Raw genomic sequence first — 27849 nt, 5'->3', positions numbered from 1 at the left:
TTTAATTTTAATTTACATATTCTCTACATCTGTTATCAACTTCAGCTATTCAACATTATTCCCTTACACTGAGGTCATTCCAAGGACATAAAATTACAGAAGCAATAAAAGGTCAAGTGAATAAGCCTCTTCCCTAGGTTATATGCTGATGTTTTCTTAGTCTCATGCAAATTAACTTTATTAGTGCAATTCCAAATGGGAAACTTCCCACCTGACCTGGTTTGACTTGCACACTTCTATTCTACTATCTTTACTTTCCAGATGATTGCAAGTATGATGTGGATTTTTCCAGAAGGAACTTAATAAAGAAGTATATGTAGCAAAAATAATTTTTGGCAACAATACAATATGTGCATCATTGGCTTTAGTGACACATATCTCATTCTACATGGAACATAATCATATAGATTATCATATAAACCACATTTTGTGTGCTTGTTATTTATACTAATGGGATTTAGGTTTCAGTAAGATGCCGTGGTGCTCAGCTAGGGAGCAGCACCTAGCAGCTCAGCTCAAAGGTTAGCAAAATTAGGCCTAGTTAGGATGATATCAGGAATCTAAGAATTGCAATTTAGATTGGGAAGTTAAAATATCTACAGTGACATCAGCAAACCAATTCTGTATTGTCAATCAAATCACATGCATATTTCTATGAAGGCAACTGGAAGTTGAGTTTGAATTTTTTTTTTTACCTAGAGATTACTATTTCTGATAAACACCTCCCCCCCTTTGTTCTTTACTACATCTCTACAATTCAGATTTTATTTTTAAATCCCTTTCTTTTGAAATGTGTGTTTAAGAGCTTCTGTGCTATTAGCAATACAGTAGACCCTCTGGTCACGACCATAGTTCTTGTTTTTTTTAATTTGATTTATATGCCGCCCTTTTCCGGAGACTCAGGGCGGCTTACAATGCGTTAAGCAATAACCTTCATACTTTTGTATATTTATACAAAGTCAGCTTATTGCCCCCACAAACTGGGTCCTCATTTTACCTACCTTAGAAAGGATGGAAGGCTGAGTCAACCTTGAGCCTGGTGAGATTTGAACTTGCAGTAATTGCAGACAGCTGGTGTTAATCACAATGCTTTTAGTCTGCTGAACCACCAGGCCCCAATTCGTTCCTGTATTGGCAAGTTCCCTAAGCTAGTGGGAGAATTAATTCCTACAAGATATGTTGATAGATATTAGCACAGGTAGTTTAATATTTCCCTCAGTAGTACTCACTGTCTGTGCGATGGAACATTGTCCTTATAGAGGAAGGATTCAAACACATCATCACAGTACCTTTGCTGAGGAAACACATTTTGAAACATCACTAAAACACCATTAATTGTTAAACAGTTAGAAATGACTATAAATTGAAAGCAGATAGTGTCTATAAGCAATTCATGCATTTCCTCTTTTAAATAAATCCACTTTAGCAATACTACTTACATTCGCAAATGTTAGACCAGGGTTTTTAATCATAGTTTATTAAACCGTATTTGTCTGGTTCATCTGTTAAAAATCGAATGACTGAATTTCTGCGTAGCCAATAATGAAGAACTCTGCTTTAGCTTTTTGTGGCAACTAGGCCAGTGCATTTGAGAAAAAGAAATATTTGTATATAAGATCTGACTGCCCACCTGCTTTCTTTCATAAGCACACAATGTTCCCTCATCTTGCTGCTGTATGTTTTTAAATTAAAAATAAAGCTGAAAACCATGGGAAGTCTATAGAGTGAATAGCATTCAAGGGCCAAGTAAAATCTAATGGTGCCATAAACTAAAACACATCAAAGAACACAATAGAGTCCTTTTTAAAGTTTTATTTTAGAAACTGAGCAAGCATCATCTGGGATTGCTCACATGAAACACCATCACTATAAAAACCCATTACAGGATTGAAGTTCAGTGAACCAGAACAGAGTGCCAATGGGGAAGAGGAAAATTTATTTTCTCTGCTTTAATACCAGTTGTTTGGTTACATCACTCAGGTAATATTGTAGGAGGAGAGCCAGCCTATGCATTAGCAAAAATTCAGCATTCTTGTAGCACCTTTTCTGAATAGCAGATTTTATTAAAAAGCACAGACTTTTTATGAGCTGTGCTCGCTGCATGTAATTTGGTGAGCCACAGCTCAATAAAGCTTAGGCCTTTTAATAAAATGTGTTAGTCAGAAAAAGTGCTATCAGACTTTCCAATATGATGATGTTCAATAACTCTGGGCAAAGGGTTCATTTTTCAGTGTTTAAAGAGAATGGCCAAGTCAATATACATATACTAAAACAGATATTGCAAGTTACAACCAATCTGTACTTCACACAGAAAATCAGTTTCCAGCACTGTCATCTTGCAACATTCTTGCAACATTATAAGTAATTGGAGAAGGTCTGTGTGAAAAGAGATACACAGCAACACACATGGCTAATTAATTATTATTCCTTGTATATATACAAAACTACATACACCAAATCACTATCATTACACTTTGATATTAAACTATGCTATAGCGAGAACTAGTCAAACATGAAATGAAATTTGTACATACAGCTGCTGCATGCACAAATGGTGTAATATTCAGAGCCTGGGGCATATTTTCTTTTGAAAATTACATGAAAGGCAAATAAGACATTACTGAAAATCTTCTTTCTGCTTAGAAACTGTATAAGCTTTAGATGCCATCTATCGCAGTGACGTTAAATAAAAATGCTTACTTTCAATACAGAAAACTGCAAAAACAGCAAGCAATCTTACAATACATTCTTTTAATAAACTCAAAAAGGTTTACAAGGCAACATTATTCAAATTACTGTATCACAGTCCCCAGAAACATCACACTGTATAAAGGTAGTGATAAGGAGAAATTTCTTCCAGTTAATTGCTTTAGGCGCTCTTCTTCTCATCGCCCAGTAAATTTATTGCAGCTTTTTTAACTAAAAGAAGGAAAGAAATCCATTATTTTTAACAATATTGTAACAAGGTAATTCAAAATTATTGTTACATTTACATGAGCAGAAACACCAAATTATGTTCAACTCCTATGGGACAACATTTCCATTTCCATATAGGAGTAAAAATAATGAAGAGAGAGTGGAATGGAGTAGTCAACATACTCCATGTCTAACTAAAATGGAATTATTTCACCTTTTAATACAGAATTTTGTACTGTACTGTATAATTAAACAACTTACAAGTATTCAACATGGTGTAATCAGTATAAATTACAAAAGATAAATGTATTTGCATATTTAATTAATGTACTTGTCCTTAATTTCTTGGATAGGTTTTTGTGTTTTTTTTTGGCCGCTACCATTTGGGAAAATGAATACATAGGATAAGTATCCCAATCTTCCTCCATGACAATTCTACTTTCTTCTGAAATTTCACTGTCTACAAAGTCTATAGTTCATTGCTGCAGACCTAATAGAGCAGGCTTCCTCAACCTAGAGTTTCTGAAATAATTTTCTTAGAATGCCCAGCCTATGAAATGTATATGAAATCATATACATCTGGAGAAATAACGCTTTCAGAAGGGCTGGTATGGAGACTTGGCTTGGAAAAAAATGACCACTGAGTTTTTCAACAAACAGTACCGAATTCTGCACTTACATAATTCAGAAACAGACATACTTCCTCACGGCAAATCTTGTTATACAATTGGGTTTTTTTTTCTCATTAACTTCATTAAAATGATGTATTAATACATAATTATCTACAAAATAGACTTGTTTGAAATTGGCCTTGCTGGCTTCATCTTACCTTCCTTGGTAATGGTGTCCGTTGTCTCTCCAGCTTTTTCTTTTAACTCCTTCATTACGTTATCCAACTTAGCCTCATGCTTCAAGAAGACAGGGCGGATAATTCTGTGGTAAAGGAACTCTGCTCCATTTGAGGGACTTGGGGCCATACACCACACCAGAAAGCCACACTGTACAAACAGAAAGAGCAAATAAGAAACAGTGGTATTTACTGTAAATATCAGTAATCCTAATGCTATAGTTTAGCCATCTTCCTAGACTGAAGTTCTCACTGTAATTAGTTTTAGCAGTGCCTCCTCATCTCATCTGCGATATGAAGATAATAATATCTTACACAGAGACTATAACAATGTAAATAATTTTAGTCAATAAAGCAATACAAATATTGTATGGGTCCTGCATACCACTGTAAAAGACATTAAATGTATTGCAGATAAACTCTACTGTACTTGTTTTTTTTTAAAAATGGGAACCCAGTCTAAAACTCTTAGATTTCCATCAGTTCATAAACTGGAAATAAAGGAAAACTTAGTGTGATTACTTTTTGCACTAATCTATAATCCTAGGGCATGAAGTGGCCTAGCTGGTGAAATATGCTATCTGAGTTTATTCTCCAAAACAATAGCAGACATTCCTGAAATTTGTCCTTGCATCTCCTTGTGAATTAGAACATGGGAAGAAAGATTTAGAAAATGAACGTTGCTTACCTGAACGTTCCTTCTCGACGCGCTGATGGAGAATCCAAAGTGAGGGTTATTCAACAGTCTAGCAGTCAGCACTGAGTGTATGTGTCTTTAAATTTTCTTCAGACACGCCCCCTTGCACGTCATAGGCTTAGTTTTTGTTCACGAAGAGGCAGTAGAAGAATACGCATAGGTCCAAGTCCAGGCAGCCTGACCGGGCGGGTTGGATTCTCCATCAGCGCGTCGAGAAGGAACGTTCAGGTAAGCAACGTTCATTCTCCAACGCGCTGATTGGAGAATCCAAAGTGAGGGATATGCCCAAGCAAGTTCTAGTCCGGGGGGGTGGCAGGCTGCGTCTGCGTGTCTGAAGCGGTGTATACTGATTGTAGAACTCGCCGTCCGAAGGCAGCATCTGCCGAAGCGTACGAGTCAACCTTGTAATGGCGTATGAAGGTGTTCAACGACGGCCATGTAGCTGCTTTGCAGACCTCCTCAACAGAGGCCTGGGTCGCCCAGGCCGCCGAGGTGGCCGCACTCCGTGTAGAGTGAGGAAGAATCTTGCCTGGAACTGGTTTCTTCTGAATCATGTAAGCCATGGAGATACAGGCCTTCAGCCATCTCCCGATGGTGGACGAGGAGACCTTCCGTCCCATTGTAGCTGGCAAAAAAGAGACGAACAGCGCCTCCGACTTACGGAAGTGCTTGGTTCTACGGATGTACCGGCGTAAGGATCTGCGGACATCTAGAGTGTGCCACTGGGTCTCCTGTGGCCGCCTCGGGTTCGGACAGAAGTCCGGAAGAACCAACTCTTGTCCACGGTGGTAAGGAGAGTTAACTTTTGTCAAGAACGACGGATCCAGTCGAAGCACCACCCTGTTGGGGAAGAACACACAGAGATCTTCCCGAACCGAGAGGGCAGCCAGCTCTGAAATGCGACGCGCCGAGGTGATCGCAACCAAGAACACCGTCTTCAAGGTGAGGAGCCGCAGACTGACGGAACCCAACGGCTCGAATGGATGTTGTGTAAGAGTCTGTAGGACTAGAGACAGGTCCCAGGTAGGATAGCGGTGGACCGCCGGAGGTCTCAAGTTCGCTGCGCCTCGTAGGAATCCCTTAATCTTGGCATCATGGGAAAGTGGAGTGCCGTCCTTGACCAACAGAACTGTAGTCAACGCCGCCACCTGTCGGCGAAGTGTGTTTGGGGCCAAACCTTTGTCCAGGCCGTCCTGAAGAAAGTCCACAACCTCGGAGACAGACGCTGAAGTAGGATCCACGTGGTTCCTGGAGCACCAGACACAGAAGGAGGACCACGTGGCGTTGTATATGCGGCACGTGGACGGCCGTCTGGAAGCCTGAATGGTAGGTATGGCTCTCTCAGAGATGTTGTCTCGCCTCAGAAGGATCCGCTCAAGCGCCAGGCGGTCAACTGCAGCCATTGAGGCTCTGGGTGCAGAATGACCCCTTGGCTGAGCGATATCCTGTCGTCTGGGATGCGCCATGGAGGAGCGACCGAGAGGTTCAGGAGGTCCGCGTACCAAGCCCTCCTTGGCCAGTGAGGGGCGACGAGTACTATCTCCGCTTTCTCGCGCAGGATCTTGCGGACAAGTCGCGGTATGAGCGGCGTTGGTGGAAAGGCGTATAGCAGTCCCGGAGGCCAGGGAATGGCGAGAGCGTCGATCCCTTCTGCCTGTGGACACGGGTAGCGAGCGAAGAATCGAGGAAGCTGAGTGTTGTCCCGTCGGGCGAACAGGTCGAGTACGGGAGTTCCGAAGCGACGAGACAGGTCGTGGAAGATGTTCGGGTGAAGGCGCCACTCCGACTCGTCTATCAGCGTCCTGCTCAGCCAATCCGCGGTCACATTCGTCGTCCCGGAGATGTGCTGGGCTCGAAGAGAGAGAAGGTGGGACTCCGCCCAAGTCATCAACAGGGACGCCTCGTTCATCAGTGGTCTCGAGCGCGTGCCCCCTTCGCGGTTTACATGTGCCATTGTGGTGACATTGTCCGTCCGGACAAGCACATGTTGACCCTCCACGGTTGTCTGGAAGTGAAGGAGAGCAAGGCGAACCGCGCGTAGTTCCAGCCAGTTGATCTCGTTCTGACTTTCCGTCTGTGACCAGCTGCCCTGGGCAACCCCGGAATCCATGTGGGCACCCCAGCCCGACAGGCTGGCATCTGTTGTCACTGTAAGGCGAGGTGGTTCCAGGAAGGCACAGCCTTTCGACAGGGCTGGCGAAGTCCACCAGCGGAGTGACTTGCGGACCTCTGCAGGAAGCTGCACGCGAGCCTTTGAATTGCTGCGGCGGGAGCGTTGGTACGGGAGCATGAACCACTGGAGTTTGCGACTGTGAAAGCCACGGAACGATCGAGATGCAGGATATCATCTTTCCGAGCAGTGAGGACAATAGAAGTAGAGGAATGGCCGGGAGTGAAAGTATTTGAAGAGCCAGCGACCGGATGCTGATGCAACGGTCCGGAGACAGGAAAACCTGTCCTTGAACGGAATCTATGATCGCCCCCAGATGGAGAATGTTGGTAGTGGGCCTCAAATGGCTTTTCTTTAGATTCAGAGAAAACCCATGTTGTTGGAGGTAATGACATGCAGTAGCCAAATCCCGTCTGGCCACAGTCTCTGAAGCTGAAAGGATGAGTACATCGTCCAGATAACACAGTACCCTGATAGGTATCTGTCTGAGGCGAGCTGCTACCGCTGATAAGAGTTTTGTGAATGTCCTGGGGGCGGACGAAAGGCCAAAGGGCATAGCCCTGTATTGGAAATGACGGTTGTTGTATGCAAAACGGAGGAAGCGACGTTGTGACTGTCGAATTGGGACATGCAAGTAGGCCTCTGTAAGATCTATCGATGTCATCCAATCCCCTTCCCGAATGCACCCCAGGATGGATTTCAGGGACTGCATTTTGAATTGATGGTAGAGAATGTACTTGTTCAATTCCTTGAGATCTAGGATACCCCGGCAGCCGCCGGAGTGTTTTGGAACAAGGAAAAAGATGGAATAGAAACCGGTCCCACGGTGTTCTGCGGGAACCGGTTCTATGGCGCGGATGTCTATGAGGTGTTGTATCTCTCTCTCCATCAGTCGCCGTTTGGACGGGCTGGATGACACGGGGCATTGGATGAATCTGTTGTGTGGGCACGAGCGAAGCTCCAACGTTAAGCCCAATTGAATGGTCTGGATGACCCAGGCATCCGACGTCGTTGATTCCCATTGAGTCGCGAAGTGTTGGAGGCGGCCCCCAATGGGAATGTGAATTAGGTAGTCACTTCCCTCTCCGAAAGGCACGGGTCCCCGTGCCTCTGAAGGGGCGCTTGGTTGGTGCCGATCGTCTGCCACGGTCCCGGAACGAGGATCTGTCGTAGGAGCGATCGAAACCGTGAGAGTAATGTCCTGAGAAGGATCCACTGGTCCCTTGATCGGCCCGAAAGGACTGCCTCTGGCCATATGGGACAGCTCTGCGTTCAGTCCGCCTGTATGATGAGGGCATGACCTTACGTTTGTCCTTGTCTTCAACAAGAATCGGTTCCAACGCCTCCCCGAACAGATGGGTCCCTTTATACGGAGCTGATGCAAGTCGCCATTTCGACTTCATGTCCGCCCTCCAATGTCTCAGCCAAAGCAAGCGCCGGGATGTCACTGACGAGACCAAGGCACGGGACGCGAACTTGGCAGCATTAAGAGAGGCGTCAGCGGAATATTCCGTGGCCGCCACAATTTTGTTGATATCCTGGTGGACCCTCGAGTCCTCCGGGGCCAAGCGTTCCTGGAGTTGGCGCAACCAAATGAGGGTTGCCCTATTGAAGAATGACGCTGAAGTGGCAGCTTTGACTGCCCAGGCCGCAGCATTATGCGTCTTGCGGGCGGTTAGTTCCGCTTTCCGGTCCTCCGTCCGGAGGCCATCGGCAATGTCACGAGACAGGATCGAAGAAGATGAAGTCAAGCCCGCCACTGGGGCATCGACAGCAGGTAACGCCAAAACGTCTTGGAGAGACGGGGCTGAACAATATAGCTTGCGATCAAGACCGGTGGGTGCAGGTAACGAGGATGGCAAGGACCAAGACCGTTGCACTACTTCCGTGAATAGTTGAGGACACGGAATATAGTTAGGCTCAGCTTTAGGCACATTAAACAAGGATTCATGAGGCTGAGGAGTCGTCGAGGAATCCGAGAGACCTTCCGATGTAGCCAGATGGGTGGCTGCCTTCGCCTTGTGCAACAAAGACCGAAACAGAGATGGTCGAAAGAGTCCAGTAAATGTCGGTCTGTCCGGAAGGAGGCCTTCATCATCGGAAAATTCCATTTCCCTTGGGGCCTCCTCGTCCTCCAGAGATGAGGTGTCTGCTTGCGCCGAGTCCAGCTGGGAGGACAGTTGTTCTGCCTGGTCATCGTAATGAAAGACCTGGGAAGACGGGGGAGGGGGTGGAGGCGGAAGTGGCGGGGGATTAGCCTTCAGTTGCGCAGCGCTGTACACCCTAGATTGGTTAGCACTCGCTGCCAATGTCTTAGAAACAGTCTGAGAAATGAGACTCTCAATGTCGCAAGGGAACACGACATGTGAAGGCCCCCCAGGGCGGAGCCCCGCAGCCGTGGGGGTGAAGGTAGCCTCCGGAGGCGTACGTGCAGGAAGCCGTCTACACGATAGATCCACCGGAATTGCCATGCTGTGTGAAAAGGCAGCGGAATGAATTGCCACTTCAGGTGGCGTAGGGTAACTGGTGGTAGGGACGATACCCTGGCCACCAGGAACCATGCTTCCTGACTGTGAAGCAGGCAGTTCCTCCGGGCTGGCGTCTGAATCAGCCGCCTGCGAAGCAGATAACAGTGCTTGTCGTTGCGCTAATTCGAATTGACGTTCCAGCGCTTTGTGTCTTCTTTCGGCGTCTTTGGAGGCAGCTGAGGAGGATTTATGACCCCCCATTGAGGTAGCCGCAGCGGTCGCTACTGCGTGCTTAGATCGTTTTTTTGATTTTTTCTTCGCAGGCCCCGGGGAGGCTGGAGCCACAGGAGGCTCAGAGCTGTGTTCCGAATCAGATGAGAGTCCGCAGTCTGCCATCTCAATGCTGAGGATACGAGGGGATAAGGTAAGTAAACATCACCAATTTCAATTAATTTCTGATTTCTTTCTTATTTGTTTATTTATTTAATTTTAACTTCTGTTGTTGTAGTTGTTGTTGTTGTATGAAAATACATCTACGCTGCAGAATTCATTGGTCCATTTATTTATTTACATTTTATTTTATTTTATTTTATTTCATTTCATTTATTGTTTCCCTCAAAAGGTTGGTTTACAGGGGTTTTTTGCTAAATAGCTTACCCCCCCCCCTTTTTTTTTTTTATTTAAAAACACAGGTCAAGACATGCCCTGTGTGGAGTCAGGAAACATCAGACAGGTGGGTCCTGTAACAGGCTTCAGTTATATGGCCAAGCAACAGTTAATGTTTTCTTCTTTTTTTTTTTTTTTTTTTTTTTTACATTGTAGTAATTCCTATGGACACCTGAGGGCGCTAGAGCGACTCTTTTTACTATAGACGCTGCTTCAGACCCTCAGTCTTTAACAATGCCGGTCTTGCACAGGCAGTCCCTGTGCCGGCAAGCTGTAACTTTAAATTTGCCTCAGCACGCTCACGCAGCGCTGTAGCTGGCAAGGGGTAATTAATTAATTAAGTAATTAAAGCCACAGTCTTGTTACTGGGCAGAAATATGCAATGGAGGGAACTGAGCACGCGCAAGTTCCCCAGTTAGTCAGAAAACGCTGCTGACCACTGCGCATGTGCAGGGCTGCTGCCGGGTGAAAGAAGCATGGTCACGAAAGTGAAACTAACCATGCGGTAATGGCGGCCCCTCTAGCCTTAAAACAACGGCGCAAAACACACAAACAGCCTAGCGCCGATCCAGCCACCCACAGAAATATAGAGAAAACGCGTGGCTACTCAGAAGTAGCCCAAACGTGCTTTTAGTACCTGCATAGGGGGAGTATACCACTGAGAGCAGGGCAGGGACTCCATAGCGGCATGACTAATAGCTTTATAAATATGAGTGTACCTCTGAGAGCAGGGCAGGGACTCAGTAGCCGCCCCTGAGCTTGTCAATTAAATCCCCAGCTAGAAATTGCTCACTAGCAGGTATATCTTTGTAAATTACCCCAGACTTAACTGGTCAGCCAGACTGGCAAACCAGAAGGACTTACTTTGATCAGGAAAAATGCTTAAAGTTTCACCGTTTGTACCAAGTCTAATCCAAATCCAAAAGCGTAATCAAAATCCAGTCCAATAGTCAAAATACCAAAAGAATCCAAAGTGAAGGTTTATAATCAATAGTTTAACACCAGAGACGGATGAAAACAAGTCTGAATAGCTGACTGAGTGAATAAAAACTAAGCCTATGACGTGCAAGGGGGCGTGTCTGAAGAAAATTTAAAGACACATACACTCAGTGCTGACTGCTAGACTGTTGAATAACCCTCACTTTGGATTCTCCAATCAGCGCGTTGGAGAATCAATGTGCCTGCTTATGACACATCTATTCATAAAAATAATTTTAAAATAAAATAATTTCTCCCTCAAATTAGGTTTCATTTCTTGTGACTTGATGGACACAGCTGTGTGATTTCTTGGCAATAATATAAAAGTAATTTGAACTGGCTTCCCTCAGATATGTACATAATTAGGAGAATAAAATCTTCTAAACAGAAAGTAGCAAAATAAGTTTCATGCATGTTTCCCCAAATAGACAGTTGCAAAATTTGCAAAATTTCACGCTTTTTCCAATACTGGGGCATAGCTTAGGTTTAAGAGAAAACGGCCTGTAAAGCAATGGTCCACTATTTTTCTGGCACCAGGGACTGATTTCGGAAGAATAATCTTCTACAGCCCAAGGGGGAATGGTTTCATGTGCAACCTAGATGTGCAGATAAAGCTTCGCTCACTCGCCCACCAATTGCATGGCCCAGTGCCTAACAGGCCACGGACTGGTACCAGTTTGTGGCCTGGGGTTGAGGACCCCTGCTGCAAAGCACTTTTAACTATTGCAAAATGTCGCACCCCCTTCTGCAGTCATGTGTTCATGATCTGGGTGCATACAGGACTATCTGTAATTTTAAAATTGTCCCAATATATAAATGCAAGTACAAAGCAGACTAATACTAAATTTTGAAAAAGTGATGTTTAAAAGCAAATGGAAGTTTGCACGAATTTATTATTCTTTTATGCATGAAGAAATGCTGTTATCACATTGTTGCTTGGATATTATAATAATTCTAGCCAATAGGTTTTGGTTTAAGAAGCATCTTCCTATAAGAACCAAGACTTAATAAGTTGGGAAACTAAATCACAGTTGGAGATCAAGTTCATTGTATAAATTAGAGCTACTTTATAAGCTAAGATTAAGCTACATTTCACTATAGTCATTCCACCATCCAAGTTTATCTTTCACATTGGGATGCATGTTTCTTGAGAGAGGTATATGCATACAGGAAGCAGAAAACTACAAACCTTCATCAAAAAGTAGAATGGGAACCAAGACAGAAAGAGGTCAGAGAAAAATTCGGCTATGCTGAAGATTCCATACACAACCCAGTAGGTCAGCCACTGTGTATCATCATCTTTGTTAGGGCTTTCGATGGCTTTGATGCTGAAGGAACAAATAATCAGGAGATAAGCCACATCAAACATATGGAACATAAACCTGGCCAATTTTCTACTCCAAATAACCTATTCTACGGCTGTGTGCTTTATATTCACATAACAACTATGGGACTCACTTAATGACTGGGGCAAAAATGGTAAAAAAAATTGGGTCCAGTTATATGACAATTTATTTAACTGCGTTGCATAGCAGCTGAAATTGTGGTCACAATTGTGGTCATAAGTCGAGGACTATCTATGTATAGTTAAGTGAATAGTTAAGTGTAAAACTGTTCAAATGCACTAGTCCTCTGATGGCAAACCTATGGCACATGTGCCACAGGTGGCATATGGAGCCATATCTGTGGGCACGCGAGCGTTGCCCTAGCTCAGCTCCAGTGTGCCAGCTGATTTTCGGGCCTTCCAGGCCCACCGGAAGTCAGGAAATGGGCCGTTTCCAGCCTCCGGAGGGTCTCCGGGGTGGGTGGAGAAGGCTGTTTTCACCCTCCCCAGGCTCCAAGAAAGCCTCTGGAGCCTGGGGAGAGCAAAAAACAGGCCTGCTGGGCCCACTGATAACCTTTTTGCTCTCATGTGCCAAAAGCGGGGGGAGCGCGGGTGGGGCATTGAATTATGGGTATGGGCAAGCACATACGCGACACCTCCTCGCTCCCCCTGCTTTTGGCACATGACGGCAAAAAGGTTATTCATCACTGCACTAGTCAATTTCAATGTAATGAATAGATAAGCAATATTGATTTGATTATTTATGATGAAAGATTGATAGAATTAATGAAAACTACAAAATAACGAGCTCTGGAGGGAGAAATGGAAGAAACAGAAACAAGTAAAAAAAAATTAGACCAAAGTAGAATGACTATAGGAAGATAAACATTGCCGCTCCCATTGCATGCTTACTTCCAACATTTTTTCATTTCAATTTTATCCCAATCATATAGACTCATAGGATTGGAAGGGACATTGGAGCAGTGGTGAAATCCAAATATTGTTACTACCGGTTCTGTGGGCTTGGCTTTGTGGGCATGGTGTGGCTTTGTGGGCATGGCAGGGGAAGGATACTGCAAAATCCCCATTCCCTCCTCACTCCTGGGAGAAGGATATTGCAAAATCTCCATTCCCACCCCACACTGGAGTCAGCCAGAGGTGGTATTTGTCGGTCTTCAAACTACTCAAAATTTCCGCTACCGATTCTCCAGAACCTGTCAGAACCTGCTGGATTTCACTCCTGCATTGGAGGTATTCTGGTCATGGGCCTAATACAAACACTTTATCTTCATGGAATTATTTTCTAACTTAATTCATCTGCCACGGAACTTATTGTCCTTGTGTATCTGTGAAATATCTCTGCATTGGAAAAGTTTTAGGTATACAACAGCAGGACACAAAGAAGCCTGTAGTTGGCTGTTTAATGCAGTGGCCCCCAACTTTTTGGGCACCAAGGATCGGTTCAGTGGAGATTTTTCCACAGACCATAGGGAGTATGGTTTTGCATGCTGCCTGCATCCTGCAGATGGGGCTTCACTTGTTTGCACGGCCCGATTGTGGGCATGTTGCGACCCGGTGCCAGTCTGCACACTGGGGGGGTTGGGGATCCCTGGTTTAATGTATTAATGGAAAAATGTAGTATAAGACATGCTGTGTTGATATAAGTGACCAGTGCAAAAAAAGTGCATAAAATGGTGTGGCCACATAGAATGGATAAGGGAATGGTTTGAGAGGAAAGAGAGAGAATGGAGGTGATTAGATAATTAACAAAAAAAGGAGGGTTGAAGTTTTACATGAACTGTAATATGGATGTAGTTGAAACAAAAATGGTGTGCAAGGTTAGAAAAGTATAGAAAAATATAGCCAATGGTACTGATATAAATTAGATATAACTACTTCATTTACTTTTTCTTGTCTCATGCCTTTAATTTCGTTGTCTATTGCTTCATACTCTGTTTCTGTGTTTTACATACTGTAGTCTTAGTATGATAGTTATGCATGCAAATATGTATACTTGCGCTATCCATTGCACAAGAATAAATATTATTCTTGGTTATTCTGCTTGACAAAGGTATATTTGAATTCAGAGAAAAGATTAAAAGCAACACATGAGGAGCAAGACTACAGTAGGTATGACTTCCATCAGAAGACTGTGAAGTTGACTTGCAATGCATGTTTCAACTACAGTAGAAAAACATGTGGTTTCAATAATGTAAAATAGGTGGAAAAACCAGATTAACTGGTTTTGGTGCCAGAACTGCTAAAGGGATAAATAAAATAACAGTAAGAGAACAGTAAGAGTAAAGCAGCAGAAACAGAAGCATAATATTTTGTTGTTAATTACTAGTACGATTCAGTATTTTGACACACCATCAGTCAACCTATTTTGATTAAAGCAGTTATGGCTTTAATTACAAGCTCTTGAAGAAGCCAGAAACAAGCTAGAGTTAGCATTATTAATAAGAAAAAAATATCTGTAGGATATGTTTCTTCGACCAATTCTTAGTTTGTTTTCCCACTTTTTTGGCCAGATATTTAGGAAAGGAACAAAATAAAATCAGAATTATGCCAGGAAATTCCAAACAAACCAGGCAACTCCTTTTATACTATATGCTCAATACTACAATACTAAAATACTACAATACTACAATCAGTAAGGCAACAAGAAACCATTGTTTCAAATTATGATTTACAGGCAGTCCTCCACTTATGATTCATTTAGTGACTTTTTCAAGTTACAACAGCACTGAAAATTTTTCACACAACTGTTGTAGCATCCTCATGGTCATGTGACCAAAATTTGGACACTTGGCAACTGGCTCATATTTATGATGATTGCAATGTCCCGGGTCATGTGATCACCCTTTGTGACTTTCTGACATGCAAAATAAATTGGGAAGCCAGATTCACTCTACGACTATGTCACTAACTTAACAACTGCAGAGATTCATTTAACAACAGTGGCAAGAAAGGTCACAGAATGGGGCAAAAATCACTTAACATAGGACTACCTGTATCATCCTAAAATAAACAATATTTATTTGATCATCTTGTTCTAATATTACTCTCAGCCAAAAACAAGCCAATCACATTATGGCATAGTGTAATTGTGCGAATTGAGTGACTCTGTCAACAGTAAGCAGCTGCAAATAGTCTAACAAAAAGCATGTATTGCACGAGACAGCAAAGGGTAGATTTTTCTACTGAAAATGAGTAACTATTGAAGGCAGATGAATATATTGAATAAGGCATTCAGCTATATTTCCAAAATTGGTAGCAGACTTTTTTTTTTCTTACCATATTTATATCGACAGGCATACTATTCAAAACAGACAAATGAATAGATGCCTGGGGAGGAATTTCTAAATTCAACCTGAACGTCTCACTGAATTTGATAAAAATCCAGGGAACCTTCAGGATTGGATTTAGCATTATCCCCCCTAAGTAAATAGAGAATATCCACAACTCTCCATTGACTTATTATATTATGTGCTAATGACTGTTAGCAGAAGAACAAGGGAAAAAAGTGGGAAGTGGGAAGATGGGGGACTATACAAGTATACCTAAACAACAAATTGCTCCCATATGAGGCAACACCAAAATACCTTAGACAGGACTCTGTCTTTTAAAAAACATATTCAGAATATGGCTGCCAAGGTTAACAGCAGAAATAACATTCTACAAAAACTATGCGGAACAACTTGGGGAGCTTCAGCCCCAACTCTTCGATGTGCAGCCATTGGGCTTTGCTACTCTGCAGCGGAATACTGTGCACCTGTATGGGTAAACAGCTCACATACAGGACTTATTGATGTTCAACTCAACCATACGATGAGGCTAATTACTGGGTGCATAAAATCTACACCTAGTTACTGGTTACCAGTTCTTAGTCACATACTTCCCCTGCACTTATGCGACAAGAAGCTCTCATTCGGGAGTATAGTAAGATCCTGTTAAATTCCTCTCTACCCATTTATGGCTACATTCCTGATCTCTTAAGATGCCAATTAAAGTCAAGAAACCCACCACTCTTGACAGCGCTTAAGCTGTTGGCCGATCATCAGAACCCCACACAAAAGTGGATGGAAGCGTGGAATAGTTATTCCCAAGATATTTCTGAGCATATTAATCCTAATAGTATACCTCCAGGATTTAATCTACCTCGACACATATGGGTGACATACAATAGAATTAGAACGACTCATGGGGTGTGTACCGACTCCTTGTATAAATGGGGAAAGACACCTTCAGCACAATGCGATTGTGGGGGCCGCTGACAGACTATCCAACATATAGTGAGGGAATGCTCTAACAGAAGGTATCCAGGAGATTTTAGGGACTTCCTCTGCGTAACGACGACAGCTACTGACTGGATCTCCAAACTCGACATTAAACTCTGAAATGTTATTTCTATTTTCTTTAACTGTTTTAACCTGTAAAAATGAAGTGTTTTAATATTGTGTGTGACCAGCCATATGCTAAATAAATAAATAAATATACATGGGAGAATGCGGATCGCACCATGACTGTTTTTTTTTTTTTTTGCTAAGTGAAAGATAATTTAGCTTGACAAAGGAGAGAAAGGAGTGGAATGAAAAGTTAACACAGATAGACATTATACGTACACACACAGACTCTCTCTTATCAGAGAACCTGGAAAGAAAGCAACAAAGTTCAGAGTTGTATTAATAAAAAAAGGTTTTGCTTCTCTAAAAGGAAAAGCTAAGTTAAAACACTATACCCTATCTTTAAGTTTCCTACTCTCCTATCTCATCCGCATCTGTTTTAACTCACTGAATAGATATTTTCCTATTGTGTGAGTGAGTCATGATAGGCAAGGTAATTGGTACACATAGTCTTCAGTTAGGTCACTTATTCAAAAGCTATTCAACATTCTGATGGTGCTGAACAAGGAGAGTTACAGATGGACCTCAAAGTGATGGCTGTTATCCCAATTGCAAATCATGTCCTTCCAAAGTTAGTAATCTTATATTTCTTAATTCGATCCATTCTTTCATCCACATCAGTGCTGCTGCCTGGTAATATAATTCCCAATTCGGCAGTCCAAATCCTCTCCTTATTCTTGCATCTTGTAGCATCTTTATATTAATTCTTGCCTTTTTTCCCTGCCATATAAACTTCCTCATTATTTTTTTAATGTATTGAAAATAAGTCTTTTCAATTTTTATAGGAATTGTCTGGAATAAAAACAATAACCTTGGTAATTGATTATTGCTATTTTTCCCATAAATGATAGTTGCAAAATTTTCCATTTTTCCAAGTCTTTCTCAATTTGTCTTTTTAATTTATAATAATTATCCTTTTTTATTGTTACACATCTTGAAGTTAATTGTATTCCTAAGTATCTCACTTTTTTCACAATTTGTATATCCAATTTCTCCCTTTTGTTTTTTTGTACTATTTTTTACCAAAATTTTTGTTTTTTATTTATTTATTTTTAAACCTGCTACGTCTCCATATTCCTCTATTTGTTCTAATAATTTGGGTCCTGTTTTTTGGGGTTCTTCCAAGATAAATACTAAATCATCCACAAAGGCTTATAGTTTATATTCCTCTTTTTTAATTTTCATCCCTTGTATTTCTTCATTTCGTCTTATATTTCTATTTAGCACTTCTAGAGTCAATACAAATAACAATGGGGATAATGGGCATCCTTGCCTTGTTTCTTTTGTTATCTTAACTTTTTCTGTCATCTCTCCATTCATCATTACCTTAGCTGATTGTTTATCATATATTGTTTTTATAGTATTCATAAATCTCTCCCCAAAGTCCATTATCTGTAATTGCTTTATAATAAACTGCCAATTCACATTATCAAAAGCTTTCTTTGCATCTAGAAATATCATCGCCATTTGTTTTTCTGGATGTGTCTCATAATACTCCAACATATTCAAAATTATCCTCATATTGTCTCTAATTTGCCTTTTAGGTAGAAACCCGTTTTGATCCATGTGAATGAATTCATTTAACAGTCTCTCTAGTCTATTCGCCGCTATTGAAGAGAAAATCTTATAATGAAATCGGTCTATAGTTTTTTATAAATTGCAAATCTGAATCTTCTTTAGGTATAAGTGTTACAGAGGCCTCTATCCAGGAATCTGGCATTTTTGCTTTTAATAAAAGTTCATTAAATAATTCCAGCATTGCATTGCTTAACACCTCTTGAAATGTTTTATATAGTTTCACTCGTAGTCCATACAGTAGTCCATTCCCATTTTTTTGTTTTTTAATTGCTTCTGTTAGCTCCATCATTGTGATTCTCTCTTCTAACATCCCTTTGTATTGTTCGGGTATTTTAGGTAGGTCTGATTTTTCTAAAAATTGTATTATCTTCTCTTCAGATATCTTCTCTGGATAATAGAAATTTTCATAATAATTTTGAATATTCTCTTCTTTTCTTCACCTCTATAATGTATTTTTCCCTTTTCATCTTGTAAGTATTCTATTACTTTCTTCTCTTTTTCTTTTTTTATTTTGTATGCTAACCATCTTCCCAGTTTATTCGCATTTTCAAAAACTTTTTGTTTAGATGCTCTTAATTCATGATTTGCAATTGGGATGGCATGCATTTTTATGGTATGGTACAAGTAAGACGCATACGTATTTTCATAGACATTATGTAAGAAATGCATTGTTATTAGTGTGGGAGAAGGTTAGAGATAAATACTCTGTGAAAATTCCAATATGGTTATCAACAATGGAAGCATTGACACACCCAAATATGGTTAATTTTAGAAATATTTTTAGATATAAAGATAGCAATATGGAATAAGATAAAGTTAAAATATGTATAAATAGTAAATACTAAGAAAGGATCACTATGGAAAAGCTGTAAAAAAGAGTTTATGGATATAAATGTTGTATGTTTGTGTTTTGTTTTAATGTGTTTACAATAAATTTTTTTTTAAAAAAGACTTCCATACAGACAAGGGGGAATTGAAAGGGAAACAGGAAATGGAAGAACAAGAGATTGTGATAGACTGGTACACGCATATGCAAATACAAGCAAGGCATGAAAAAGATGCAAAATTATATGGTTTTTACTTAGAAATGACAGATTTGGATAAGATACTCATGGGAAGAGAGGATAAAATAATTTTAAAAATCTATAGCTTCCTGCTTAGTATGGAATTAGAGGGAGAACAAGTAAACAATGATTGCTTGGGCAAAAAATTGTGGATATTCAATTGAGCTCGATAGATGGCAACAGTTATGGGAAAGGGACTATAAACTAACAATGTCCACTGCATATAAAGAGAATCAATATAAAATGTTTAATAGATGGCATATTCCTCTGGAAAATTGACAAAAATGTTTAAAGACAAATCAGCTAAATGTTGGAAATGCCATCAAATACCAGGATCTTATTATCATATATGATGGACATGCCCAGAAGCTAGAGACTACGGGAGCAGAATTAAAACATGGTTAGAAGAAATGATCCAACAACATATTGATTTAAAACCTGAGCTTTATTGGGTATACTACCAGAGAAAATTAGTAAAGAAAATATATACTTGATATATACATATAATAACGGCAGCAAGGATAATATTTGCACAAAGATGGAAAACAGAGATAATTCCTTTGGAAGGGGAAATAATTAAAAAAATCTTAGATTGTGCAAAAATGAACAGATTAACTTTGATGATTAAAGAGAGAGAGGATATGGATTATTATAAGATATGGGGGAAATTTTATGATTGGTTAAAAAAGAGATATAGATAATTAAATAAGGAGAATGTTATATTAAATGTATTATAATTTGGGGGAAATATCGCAACAGAGAAATGGAAACCATCAAGGAGAAATGAAGATAGGAGGAGTAATAAAAAGAAGAAATCATGGAAGAAACAACAAGAAGACACACAGAAAGATTGATATATTATGCGTTTGTTTTAAAAAATAAAAAAAACTTTTATAAAAAAAAGTTAAGGCTGTTGCAGTATCCCTACAGTAATGTGATCGTGATTTGAGTTCTTGGCAACCAGCTCCCAATTACAACAGTCACAGTGTCCAGTGGTCATGTGATCACCATTTGTGACCTTTGCTGTTGGTTTCTGACAAGCAAAGTCAGTGGAGTAAGCCAGCAAGAGGTTGCAAATGGTAGCCACATAATATCCCACCTAACAACTAGAACTGAAAGTGTTGAAACTGCTGTTGTTAAATTGATGTGGTCATATGATGTCATGCTTTATGATCACATTGCTTAGTGACGGAGTGTTCGGTCCTAATTACCATAATTAATCAAGCACTACCTGTTATTTTTTTTCTTTGACTTTATTACTGTATTCTTTCAGAAGTCAGTAATAATGCAGACAGTTTCCACCAATTAAGGCATGGCAGGCATAATAGGATAAGTCTTTCTGTAGAAATCTGCTCATGTTGTGGATTGTGAACTGATTGTCCCTACTCTGGCTCTCCAATTGAGCATCTTTCAAGTTTAAAAATAATGCAAAATAAATACATGGGAGAAACCACTCCCAAAATGAGGAAGGCATATTTTGCATCTATTTGTACAACTACCTAGGTCTGTAGAATGAGCAAACTGGAACTTACTAGTTGTTGGACAACCACTCTTACTTCCTCAGAAGGGGAAGTGTCTGAAATTGACAAATACAGAGGAAGTGGTAACCCTCTGCTTCTCCAAATGAAATACTAAATTCTGCTCTCAACTCCTCTCAATGATCCCTGGAGGGAATATGCGTGTGGGAAAAAAAAGGGTAAGGATTCTGAAAGGAACACAGGAAGTATAGGGCTAATGGATAGAATAGAATAGAATAGAATAGAATAGAATAGAATAGAATAGAATAGAATAGAATAGAATAGAATAGAATAGAATAGAATAGAACAGAACAGCATAGCATAGCATAACAGAGTTGGAAGGGACCTTGGAGGTCTTCTAGTCCAATCCGCTGCTTAGGCAGGAGATATACCAGGGATGTCAAACTCAAGGCCTGGGGGCTGGATCCGACCCATGGGATGCTGGCCCGTGGGGCTGCCCTGGTAACAGTGAAGGACTGGCCCACGGTGCCTCTGCCAGTGAAAACAGAGCTCGGGAGGGCTGCATGCGGTCTTCCCGAGCTCTGTTTTTGCTGGCAGAGGGTTGCAGGATGCTGTCGCAGCCGAAACCGAAGCTCGGGAGCCCATTTTCTCTGGCAGAGCACTCAGGTCACCACAGGGACCCCTGACACAAGTGACATAGAGCTGGCGACACCCAGCCCAGCCCCCCAAGGTCAAACACAATCCTGATGTGGCCCTCAATGAAATCAAGTTTGACACCCCTGCCCTATACCATTTCGGACAAATGGTTATCCAATCTCTTCTTAAAAACTTCCAGTGTTGGAGCATTCACAACTTCTGGAGGCAAGTGGTTCCGCTGGTTAATTGTTATGTCAGGAAATTTATCTTTAGTTCTAAGTTGCTTCACTCATTGATTAGTTTCCATCCATTGCTTCTTATCCTGCCCTCAGGTACTTTGGAGAATAGCGTGACTCCCTTTTCTTTGTGGCAGACCCTGAGATATTGGAATAATGCTATCATGTCACCCCAGTCCTTCTTTTCATTAAACTAGACATATTCAATTCCAGCAACTATTCTTTATATGTTTTAGCCTACGGTCCCCTAATCATCAATCACAGGACAATGATTGGCTGAGAAAAGACCATAATAAGAGAGGTTGGCCTGTAACTTTCAACACTTCTGAAAAACATTAATAGTAACCTGAGTTTCCCTGCAAGATAATGAGTGGTAAAGTGTAATAGATTTCACACACCTTGAGGCTGTCCTTGGTTAATATAGGAATAATACAGGAAATGCATGTGTCATGTTAGTACTGGAATAACAGTTTAACTCTCAAGAGTTGGATACAAGACAACAGCAATCTCAAGCAAATAAGAGAGGAAATTGCTACTATCAAGGCATGACATACTGTGGTTAACAGTGATGGGACAAGATATAAATTAGAACTTTTTGAATTTTTCTTCCTTCTTCCCCTTTATGTTTTGAAAAATTCAGTCAGCAATATAATTGTTTCTTTACAGGAAGATATCATCCACATTTCCAGTACTTCCAAGTACTCCCTTTCTTTAAAAAAAGTGAATAAAATAAGTTTTATGCATGAAATCACAAGAGCAGAAAATGATACCTGAGGGAGAAATATAATATGAAGAACTACTAAAATTAATTAATTTGAAAGTGTTTTTACTTTAAAAAAAATTAATCAAGAACAGGAGCTGTTTTTGTCCTCAAGAATTTGCCCAGTATAGTCAGCCTTGAATGTAGGTGTCTATGGAGATTCTCTGTCATCCAAGTTATGGTGGTCCCAAAAGTGCTTTTTCAAAAGGCAACTGGACTTTTTTTCCCCCTTGAAGACATTTTGCTTCTTATCCAAGAAGTTTCTTCAGGTCCAAGAAGCTTCTTGGATGAGAAGCAAAATTTTCTCCAAGGGAAAAAAAATCCAGTTATCTTTTGAAAAAGCACTTTTGTGACCTTAAATACACTTCAGTATTTCAGATTAAGTCTTTTCCAGCCCAATCAGAGATGTTAGTAACTAAATCTGAGACAGCAACACTCTTATTTACTCAGCCAATCTCCTGCCCTTGTCTAATTAAATGGTGATTTTGCCTACCTTAATTTCTGAGATGCTGGGCAAAAAAACACCTCGATAAATGCTACCTATTCATGTAGCCATAAGCTATTGTCCTCCTTTTAACAGATTTATGATGCCTACAAAATATTCTATGAGAGCTATGCAACGTTTCAAATTTAATTTCTCACAGTTGCTTCAGAGCAAATTGAAATGCTAATATAACACCTGTCTGTAATGTTTTAAAGCAGCATCTTTTTTCAGGATTACATAGCTACCCAACAAACAACCTTCATGACTATATAATTACATAAGCAATCTGAATTATATTTTGGGATTTTGGAGGAAAACTCTGTTGATCCATATAAAAAACAACAACAACAACAGGACTGGACAACAAAAACTGATCCAGAGATATTTGCGTTCAATTTGCATTCATAGTCAGTTTAAAACTGTATGAACAGTCCATATGCTGTATCACATTTTGCCTATTTTAATATGTGTAACATTTTGCATATGAAAAACCCAATGGTTATCCATTTTTCCATTCTACCCAAACATTCTTTGCATGTCATGCATGCTGCACTTCTTCACCATTTGTCCTCATTGCTGTGATACTTGAGATGACTGTTCCATGTTTATGCATCTGGAAAAGCAATTTCAACAGACCTGTCTTTCCAAGCTGCATTATATCCTTGCTGGGAGATCAATATTTAATAAGTCATAAAGAACCCAATGCATTCTATTGGATATTCACCCCTTTTACTTGTATGCAATTTTTACTGACTCATTTCTGCTACATTCTTGCACCAATGAGTTAAATTTTAATGGTACCTTTTACAGGAAATGTGCATTTCCAACCACAAAATACAGAAGTTATTAAACTCTGAACAGAAAGCAGTTTATCTGAGGGAGGCACTATGATAAGTACAAACTTTTCAAACAGTTTTGAAGCAGCTTCGAAATGTTGCTGTGAGTTTTTTAGTATTTTATCAAAGTATTACAAAACAGGTCTATGAAACAAAAGAAATTAAGATATAAACTGGGAGGAACAAAGGAGATAAAATTGATTTCCATAGATGTGAACTGGCAACATTGAGAAGTATTACATTAAAAGTGTGGATTAGCTAATCATTATATAATGAATAAATCAAACAAACATGTGCATGAGAGCTTGTATTCAATAAAGGCACAGATCTGATCCACGTGTAAAGTAAGCAATATTGCGGCAAGGTGAAACTGATTGTCCATATTGAGATCACGGAGCAAAATTGGTTAAGCCATATCTGTACTCATGATCTCCACTTATCTAATCCAGCCAATGTTGTCTTAACACTAAAGCAGCTGTTGTTCTCCCAGAAAACTAGCTGGGCTGGCTTGAGTTAAATTTTAAATTGATTTTAAATTGGGTTGTTTTAATTTACGGCCAAAATATTTAATTATTTTAAACTGTTTTTTAATTTTGTATGTTCTGTTTTTTACTTTGGCTGTTCACCGCCCTGAGTCCTGTTTGGAGAAGGGCGGTATAGAAATGGAAACAAACAAACAAACAAACAAACAAACAAATAAATAAAACAGTATGTGTTGCAGGAATAATCTATGTTTTTCTGTCAGTTCTGGGCTACCTTTCATTCTTTGCAGTTTTGTTTTTAAAGGAGCTAAGGAGGAATGTACACATGCAGGTTTTCTGTAAACCATTATTATAATCAAAATGGAAGTTAGCAAAACACAATGCAGAGATGACATAATGCAATATAGCGGTGGCCTTCAAACTAATTGGCAAGAGTGATATGAAATACTCCATTAAGGTCATTTCTTCATTGAAAGGTGACTTTATGTGGGATATTTCCATATATTTTTGTCTTTGTTGATAGCAGCAAGAGTGCACATTTAAATTGACTTCAGTGCTGGAGGCAGAAGAATTTAATTCTTTATTTGTGCTATTTAATCAATTTAAATCTATTATCCTTATAGCAGAAGAACATATTGACTCATATGCTATCTGGCTATTTTTCTACCATCACAAAATGCGGCTTCAGAGTATCATCAAATAATTACCGTAATGTATTATTAATGTTTACCCCTTTCCCCAACACCTTCCTAGCCCTGATTCCAATTTTAGATATTTTTAAACAGAGTCCCAGTTACAGATCTCCTATGTTCTTCTGAGCTGAAAATCTGGATCATCAATAGATGGCAACAAAGACATGAAATCCTGAACTCTTAATTAGTCCTACTTAGAATGTACTATTTTTTAAAACAGGCAATACAGATTATATATCATTCAAATGTCCCACTATTTCTAACTATTGCTGAAGTACTGCAGTGATTTAGAAACTTAAGAAAAATACAGGTCTCCAAATATTATTTAAAGAAATGAACCGAAACTAGAAATGGCAGTGAAATGCTAGTTTTAGCCCTTGTGTGGGATTCATACATGCAAATACATGCTGGACAATATTCAAAGCTGAATATTTTTCAACCATCTTAGAAATAGCACAAAAGAGTTGAAAAGCTCTGCCTCTAATGTCTGATCTGCACCAGCAGTTTCAAATACCAAGTTCTTATACCATACCGCAGCAGTAAACAGTAGACATCCCCACATGAAATCACCCTGAGGTTTCCTTTACTACAGGACTCCTTATATTTAAATAAGCGAAATGCAGTCTGAAATTGTTTCTCTCCAGTAATTAGGGCATCCTAACATCACATCCTAACCTACTTCGCTGAAGATAGTGTACATTTTCCAATCCTCCCAGGAAAATTATAGCATGATGAGCTGTAGCTCTAACTGTAATTCAAATCAGCTGCTGAAAACATTCAGCAGCAATCTTCAGTCTTGTTCCTTCTGAGCACATGTAGATTCCATAGTAAGAGATGGAATACACAAAGAAAGACACTATCACAATACCTTGGTTCTTCCCCTCATCTTTAGTCTATGGCTGGTTCTAACTTTGCAGCAACATGCAAAGGACTACAATCAGGCCTGCAGTTAGCATCTGCATCTAGTCTTCCCATTCCCAATCTCTAAAATACCCCAGGCCTATTTCAAAAGTAATCTGGCAAATGCAATCACTGCCTGGGAATAAAAGCCCAGTTTCCACGGTGTAATGGTTTGCAAACTATTGGCAACCAAATGGATGAGAAATAATATTATCTTTCACCTGAAACCAACTCCCAGCATGTAGCAAGAGAAGGGTTAGCTGCCAGAATACTTACGAGATATATGCAGGATAACCAAATCCGATCAGGTTGCACAGCAATGATGCTCCATAGCCAATAACCAGGTAAATAGCCAGCACAGCAATAATGGCTGAAAGAAAAAGCAGAAAGTCAATCCATCAATCAGGATGGAGACTTATTAGGATGGGTGGGAAACATAATAGGGGTCCTGTTACAGAAGCAGAGAGGAAATGGAAAAATATTTCCATAGGGCCAAACTTTCAGCTCAGTCACTCTTACCAAAAGTTACATTTAGGATGAAGTCAGCTTGCCATTTACCTACAGATTTCAGATAGAAGATATAGGAAAGGGTAGGGACAAAAAACAGGAATGTAAGAAAGAGCTAACCTGGTATACTAAAGGGATACATGCCAGATGAGAGGAAATCAAGACTTCAGTTCATCCCAGACAGGTCAGCAAGCGAATTACTATCCAGTGGAGTAACTCTTCTCCCTCTCCATTATTTACCTACAGATATGATTTTCCTAAAACTACCGAGGGGAGTTCTGTTTCCTGAGGAACTGATCCCATTTATACTTCCAAGCCCTCCCCCCCCCCCCCAAGAATGCTTAGGAGTTGCCCTGAAGGGACAACTGTAAGGGAAAAAAAATCATCTGCTGTAACTGGAGCCCTGCCAGCCAGCCTACTATTTCATCATTCAATATCCCAGGCGCTGTGGCCAGCATTTCTCCCAACTACCCTCACAAGATGCCCTGCAAGATTATCAATAAATATGCAAGAAAGAGGTAGGTGCCAAGGAGGTCCAGAAGCTCCAAGTATACCTGTACTTGAAGCTTCTGGACCCCTCTGACTTAACAACAGTTTACCTAGTGATAGCTTGAGGTTACAATGGCACTGAAAAAAGTGACATTTTTCACACTTATGACGGTTGCAGCCTCCCCATGGTCACACGATTTACATTCGGGATGCTTTACAACTGATTCACACTAATGACGGTTACAGTGTCCCCGGGGTCATGCGATCCCCTTTTGCAACAAGCAAAGTCTTTGAGGAAGCCAGATTCACTTATCAACCGGTTTACTAATTTAGCAACTGCAGTGATTCGCTTAACAGATGTGGCAAGAAAAGTCGTACAAGGGGGAGGGAGGAGGGGGGCAAAGCTGACCGAAGAAATTTCTCTCTCAGTATCATAAATCTGGGGTTCAATTGTGGTTGTAAGTCGAGGACTACCTGCATGCCACCATCTCGGTTGTGGCGAGGTGGAGGATAGCAGTCACGTTCTCACTATCCCCTAAGGGTGCAGCGGAAGAACAAAACAAGCGGAGAGGGGAAGGCTGCGTACTTAAGACAAGGCTGGCTGGCTAACCTTCCCTAACTGGAAATATCGCGTCAGTCCTTGCAGCATCTCCCACAGACCCATATTGTCCCTGGGCCATGGGCTGGAGAAGGGAAGAAAGACTTCAGAGCCGAGCCAAGGCCAACATCTGCGAGTAAACCAAACAAACGTCCACCAAGGCGAGGCTCGTCTTCCAGAGAAGCCTCCATTCCTACTCCCCCCCCCCATTAGAGAACAACGAAGCTTCGGCGGGCCAAATTCCCCCTGCAAAGGCTGGGTGGGGGATGAAGCTTAAACACTCACCGATGGCGACGTAGGACCTGCTGACGCCGGTCTTGCTCTCAATTTTAGCCAGCACATCGGTCAGGCAGTTCTTCTCGCGCAGGAACTTGTCGAATCTCTCCCTCATGGACGCCGTCATTGCCCAAGACCCTCGTGGCGCGGCTGTCGGTTTTTTGCTTTCGGCTCCGCTCACGTTTCGAGAGCTTGATCCGCCGGAGCAAAATTCCCGCAGCGGAGCTTGATGCTTTCTTCGCCTTTCTCGCGCGGAACAGCCCAGCCGTCGGCCTCTCGCCTAGTAGGTTTGGAAGGAAGAGCGAGAGAAAAGGGAGAAGGGCGACGTCACTGCGTGGGATCCGTGTGCGATCGCGTCAGC

The 27849-nt window shown here is 40.8% G+C and overlaps 1 protein-coding gene across 1 annotated transcript; it reads right to left on the bottom strand.

The window, feature by feature from the left end:
• Window positions 1–27849, bottom strand: REEP5 (receptor accessory protein 5). Its single transcript, XM_070938737.1, has 5 exons — window positions 27498–27849; window positions 25895–25988; window positions 11932–12070; window positions 3746–3914; window positions 1–2919 (listed from the first exon to the last, which is right to left on the bottom strand). The coding sequence occupies exons 1-5, from the start codon at window positions 27613–27615 to the stop codon at window positions 2870–2872; spliced, it is 570 nt and encodes a 189-aa protein (XP_070794838.1). The 5' UTR covers window positions 27616–27849; the 3' UTR covers window positions 1–2869.

Source organism: Pituophis catenifer, unplaced genomic scaffold (assembly GCF_029215685.1).
Source record: "Pituophis catenifer annectens isolate HBS135680 unplaced genomic scaffold, rPitCat1.0.hap2 SCAF_2, whole genome shotgun sequence".
Taxonomy (NCBI): Eukaryota; Metazoa; Chordata; class Lepidosauria; order Squamata; family Colubridae; genus Pituophis; species Pituophis catenifer.
Note: the sequence above shows the minus strand (reverse complement) of the source record. Positions and strands in the feature narration are given on the sequence as shown.

Bases quoted from the DNA above. Each gene is read 5' to 3' on its own strand.
- REEP5 (XM_070938737.1), bottom strand. From the start codon at position 27,615: ATGACGGCGTCCATGAGGGAGAGATTCGACAAGTTCCTGCGCGAGAAG. The intron at 12,071-25,894 runs GTAAGTATTCTG...TTGTTCCTTCAG, and splicing joins GGTTATCCTGCATATATCTC to CATCAAAGCCATCGAAAGCC. The intron at 2,920-3,745 runs GTAAGATGAAGC...TCCTTCTTTTAG, and splicing joins GGACACCATTACCAAGGAAG to TTAAAAAAGCTGCAATAAAT.